The following is a 5663-nucleotide window of genomic DNA, read 5'->3' as shown; positions in this document are numbered from 1 at the left end:
GCACTAACCATCGGTAAAATGCCCCACAGGGGCGGCCACTGTACATTGCGGCAATTTTATATCAAAATCAAAATCATTTTCATAATTAAAACGATTTTAAATCAAATTCATTTAAAATTCAACAGCCAACAGGTCCGTTTATATTGTAGATTCGTAGACATTTCCATATTTGGTAATAATATTGATTATAAATAACTAGTATCTATTTTGTTTTCTTAGAATATTTACAATAATTAATCAGCGTTCGATGAACGATTATTGTTTTTATACACACGATTTATTCCGTATAATATCCAATATTTAGACATTTTGTAGTGTATAATTATGGATTTTTTCACTATTTTAAATATATCAATAAGTTGTGTAACCCTATGATGAATAAATGTGCACCTAAATTCTTAAATTTCGATTAAAAACGTTTTTGATTTTATTTTTACGGCTAAAGAGAATTAATAAAGAGTTGTAAACAGTGGCGTAGTGACGGGGAGGGTGTAAGGGGTTTCCACCCTCCCCACACAAATTTTTTTTATTGATATTTGATTATTATTTATTAATATTTACATATTATAGTAAAATATTTTGATTTTACTATGATTAGGTATATATTAAAAATTGAGTAACAAAATAATTTTCATTAAATACGGGACATAATAATAATACCATTTTAAATGTAATATTATTATATATGACCTCGTTTTAAGATATACTAAGAACACTTAAAAACTTACTCTTAAACAACCCCCCCCCAGAAAAAAATTGTATCTACGCCACTGGTTGTAAAGAGAACCAGCAAAATGCTCAGCCCTTTTATAAGGGATAAATAATTATGCTCACAGTATAGTATTAAGGACTAACGTAATGTTCATTGGTGATGTACGCTGAACTTATTAGACTATATTATTTTACAAAAGTGTTAAATATTCTAGTATTGCAAATAACTATGGCTCACTGCTATGATACAAATATCAAACATTTTTGAGACTACGGTAATACATATAAAAAAATATTAAAAATTGGAATCTTATGTAAAATTATTAGAACTTCAATTTTTTGAATAGTTCATTTTAACGTACGAATAGTAATTTTGGTTAAAGTTTAAAAAAACAAAAAAAAAAAAAATTTCAAAAAATTTTACTTACCGCTATTTCATGATCGTTTAAATACACAAAATGACATATTTATATAGACAATTTTACGGCCTTTAATTTTTGTTTTGTACTTTTTAGCTATAAATCCAAAATTAAACTAGTTATAGTATAAGATTGAAAAGAGGGTACGCACCCTTTTTTTAAGGGATAGAGAGCTATGCACAAGAGGCATGTCTGGGGACTTTTAGTGTGTTAATCAGTAAGCTAGGGCTGATTGTGTACCAAAATTCAGCTTTCGAGAAATTAGTTCCAATCTTTTTCCTAATTTGACTGGACTATTAAGTAGTTTTGCTCTTTTGGTGTGTGGCCGACTTTACTGTGGCCTGCAACTATAATGTTACACTAAAACCTTTGTGATATGGTGTATAAATAGTGATAGTAAATAAATTAGTACAAGCGGTATATATATAATATATATATATTAGGTATTATTGTACCACTAATCATCTAATCATCATCTAACGCTATTGTGTATTGAAATTTTTGATTTTGAAAACTTGAGCGATTCGAAATGTTCATTAGTACCTACGAAATATGCCATTTGATTTTTATTTCATATTAAGTGTTTTATATATTTAATAAAGAAATATATGTATTGATAACCGGATAACTTTCTACTTAAGTAACCACGAAATTACATTTTAATTAAAAATAATACGCATTGTATTTTATATAAAACTATAATTCTCATAAAAAATATAGAACGTTATTTATTTATCTGGTTATCATTTTTCAGTAACGTTTATGAAATATCACGAGTTATTATTAAGTATTTCAGTTCTACAAATGTGAGTTTGACATATATATCTACAGTAGAGTCCTGGTTCTTGATAATCCGACATAATGTGTGTCCGGTACCCTTAGTAATCCAGAAGCGTCCTTAGGGTAGGCGAATGGGGCAGTCCCTCGTGGCCTTTTTTTTTCTTCAAAATGTTGTTATTTATTATTAATGTTACACTAGGAAAATAAATAAATGTGAATACATATATGAAGTTTGTACATCCCCATATAAAAGGGTCTAGGGACGCCACTTTAGTAATCTGGCATGTGAACCCACATCCAGCTATAATTTAATTTTTGAATCGACTATAATATCTATACACGTTTTCTTGAACAAATTTTGTTGTACATTCATAGTTTATAATTTTTAGTGTTGGTATTTTTAATTTTACAGAACAATGTTTCAATTAAAATAAAAACATTTAAATGTTCACCCTGTTCAAATCGTATACTTACATGACCAGGAAAAAAACAATACACTAGTTGAGTCCTGAGTACAAACGGGTTTAGGAAACTAACAGTATACGAATTTCGTCTAAAGATTATTTTGAGTAAAATATGAAATCAACCATTTGAGTTCAGACACAGCAGAAATTATGCCACGCAGCATTAAAATATATGTTACTGTCACACTTATGCTGTTCATGAATGCGCCTTTACGTATAGATATGTAGACGTGATATCGTGCATATCAAACATAATAACTAGATTTGAATACATACTACAATGCTTATCGCAAACATTTTTTATAACCAATATAAAATATATTATTTGATCATGATCTACATTTATTTATTTATATATACAAATGATTCATATAATATTACATCCCTAGATTATTAGATTATAAAATATTAAAAAAAAAGACCATTTTTAACCATTCATGTAGAAGTCCTAAACCTGTAAAAATGGGAAGGATTTTTCATTTTTTTTTTAAATTTGACGGAACTCAGTAATAAAACATGGACTCAATTAGTATTGTACCTAGAATTTCGCGGGACTCAATACTAATTATAAATATACCAATATACTCTAAAATAATCCGTGATTGAATTAATCGTAAAAGGTTATATTGGGATTTGGTTCGTATGAAACACCGACAAAATATCGCCGGTAAAAAATATCGCAACTAAAACATCGCGAAACCATTATATCGCATGGAATAAATATCACCACTATATATATCGTCAGTATGAAATATAACAGTAATTTTATTATAAATAAATAATGTAATTTTAAGCATGTAATATTGTTTAGTAGAATTAAAATTAAATTAAGTAGAATTGATTTAAGTATTAAAAAAAAAAAAATTAATATATTATATATTAAATTCAATGAAATACCTTAAAGATAATCTTCGAACTCTCAAAAAAAAAAAAAAGGTAAAAAGTGAATACGATTAGATAAGATAAAGTTAAATGCAATATACAGACCCGATAATAATGTATGGCGGTATTATTTCTTTACGATAATATAATATTGGTTTCGCGATATTATAGTTGCAATATTTTGGTCGTGCGTTATTTTACCGTCGATATGTTGTTGAGATACCGGTTCGTATTCAGCCGTTCGAATGCTTAGTTTTTTTTCCGGCAGTACCGAATGATCCCACGTGTATCGGATTATCAAAACTCTACTGCACATATATATATATATACATACTCAGTGGCGTAGTTACGATGGGGGGGGTGTAAGGGGTTTCGACCCCCAGATTTTTTTTTTAATGATATTTGATTATTATTTATTAATATTTACATATTATAGTAAAATTATATTTTAATTTCACTATGATTAGGTATATATTAAAAGTTGAGTAACAAAATAATTTTCATTAAATATGGGACATAATAATAATACCATTTTAAATGAAGTATTATTATAAAGGACCTTGTATTAACATATACTAAGAATATTATGAATTGACTCTTAAACACCCCCCCCCCCCCCAGAAAAAAAATTGTATCTATGCCACTATACGTACCCATACGGTTTATAGAGTGTGTATACAACTTACTCTATTTTATCCGTTTGGGCGAACCGTCAGCAGTTGTTCCGTCGTTGTCGCCGAGCGATTTTTCAAATTCTACGACCTTACGATGATATGACGTGTTACGGATTTCGTTGAAGTACGGTTTTCGCAACAAACGGTTGGCTGAAAATCTCCTGGCCGGGTCATAAACGATCATGTCTTTCAGCACTTCGTATGCGGGCATGTGCGGCTGGTATACGGTGCGCAACCCGCAACCAAAATCGAAGTTTTGATCCGACCTGCTGGACTCATAGAGCCACGTGAACACGTTCGACTTGTTCTTCCTGAACTTGTTTATCAGCGAGGAGTTGGGACGGCCCAGCACCCAACCAATCCTCTCCATCTGGTCCGCCTCGTCCACTCCGCAGAACATCACGTGGCCCATGACCATTTCGTATATCACGCAGCCCATGGCCCAAATGTCCATTTTTTTCCCGTAATAGCCCCGGGTCAACATGCACTCGGGCGAACGATACCACCGGGTCGCCACGTATTGCACGTGCGGCTGTCCCTCGGAAACGTGGCACGTCGTACCGAAATCGCCAATCTTCAGCTGCTTGTCCCGCGATCGCAGCAAAATGTTCTCTGGCTTGATGTCTCTGTGCACGAAGTCGTTCTGATGCAGATACCGTAAGCCTTTGTAACATTTCATTTGCGTTTTATTATTTTTTTAATTATTACTAACATTACTATATAGGTAATGTCACCACCAAGGCCGTATCTAGAAATTTTTTTCGGGAGGGATCCAAAAAATGTATATTGTAATTTTATTGAATTAAGATTTTAACTTTTGATATTTGGTTAAAAATAAGGCAGAAAAAGATTTAATCTTCTTTTATTAAAATTAATATCATATTTTCAATTAATATTATGATACAAGATTAAAAGCAGTCAATGATTAATTGGAGCTTAAGTGATTTTTTGACTGAAAATATTTATGTTGGTATTAAAAATAAATAAGTATTTTAAACATTTGTAAAATATTGATGAAATTTCGGGGGGGGGGGGGGTCCAAACACCCTGGACCCCCCCAGATACGGCCTTGGTCACCACGACGAAAATATAATATATTAATATTATTACCTTCTAACATCTGATACGTATAGATTTTGATTCGAAATAGTGACAGAGAACATCCAGAACGTATGATGTCGAATAGCGATTTTTTCATTAGCTCCGAGACTAAGACTATCTTTCCACATTCTTTGTAAAAATAAGCTCCTACCATCATCAGCAAGAACGGATGATTTTCAACGGTTTTTGCTATTTTCACTTCGGCTATGTTATTCAGTGTGGTCACGTTTACTTTAGACGATCTAAAACCCTTTTTCAATATCTTCGCTGCCATTTCTTTTCCATTATCTCGTTTCACGCACAGCCATACATCTGAAAATGTGCCTGCACCAATTTGGGTTTTCATATCGTAATTCATTGTAAAATCAAAATAACTGAATTTACTATTCCGAGACATTATGGTGAGAAAACAAAATATATATTTAACACATAGAAAACGAAACGTGCACCTATTTATATACACTGTTCGTACAAAATATATTTACTAATTGAAAACATTGTAAAGTTTTGGTTTCTATACAAACTCAGTTCAGACAAATTATTAGATAAATTACAAAATATAAGCCAGAAATGTTAATGATTCTGTTAAATTTTCGAGACGAATACAATAAATATCTCACATATTATGTATA

The 5663-nt window shown here is 31.1% G+C and overlaps 1 protein-coding gene across 1 annotated transcript; it reads right to left on the bottom strand.

Annotated features, from left to right (window-relative positions):
• Nucleotides 1-1587: 1587 nt before the first annotated feature.
• Nucleotides 1588-5428, bottom strand: LOC112690447 (MAPK/MAK/MRK overlapping kinase-like). The gene is made up of 3 exons (XM_025564463.1): nt 5041-5428; nt 3943-4593; nt 1588-1673 (listed from the first exon to the last, which is right to left on the bottom strand). Exons 1-2 carry the CDS (start codon nt 5426-5428, stop codon nt 3944-3946), a joined length of 1038 nt encoding a protein of 345 aa, XP_025420248.1. The 3' UTR covers nt 1588-1673; nt 3943.
• Nucleotides 5429-5663: the final 235 nt, after the last annotated feature.

This window comes from Sipha flava, unplaced genomic scaffold (genome assembly GCF_003268045.1).
Source record: "Sipha flava isolate LNK unplaced genomic scaffold, YSA_version1 50471_pilon_pilon, whole genome shotgun sequence".
Lineage (NCBI taxonomy): Eukaryota > Metazoa > Arthropoda > Insecta > Hemiptera > Aphididae > Sipha > Sipha flava.
The sequence above is the reverse complement of the archived record's forward strand: the minus strand, read 5'-3'. Positions and strand labels throughout refer to the sequence as shown.

What these genes read in the sequence shown, in the direction of transcription:
- LOC112690447 (XM_025564463.1), bottom strand. Translation starts at nt 5,428, where the DNA reads ATGTCTCGGAATAGTAAATTCAGTTATTTTGATTTTACAATGAATTAC. An exon ending in TACGTATCAGATGTTAGAAG is followed by an intron (nt 4,594 to 5,040) that starts GTAATAATATTA and finishes AATGTTACAAAG; the next exon opens with GCTTACGGTATCTGCATCAG.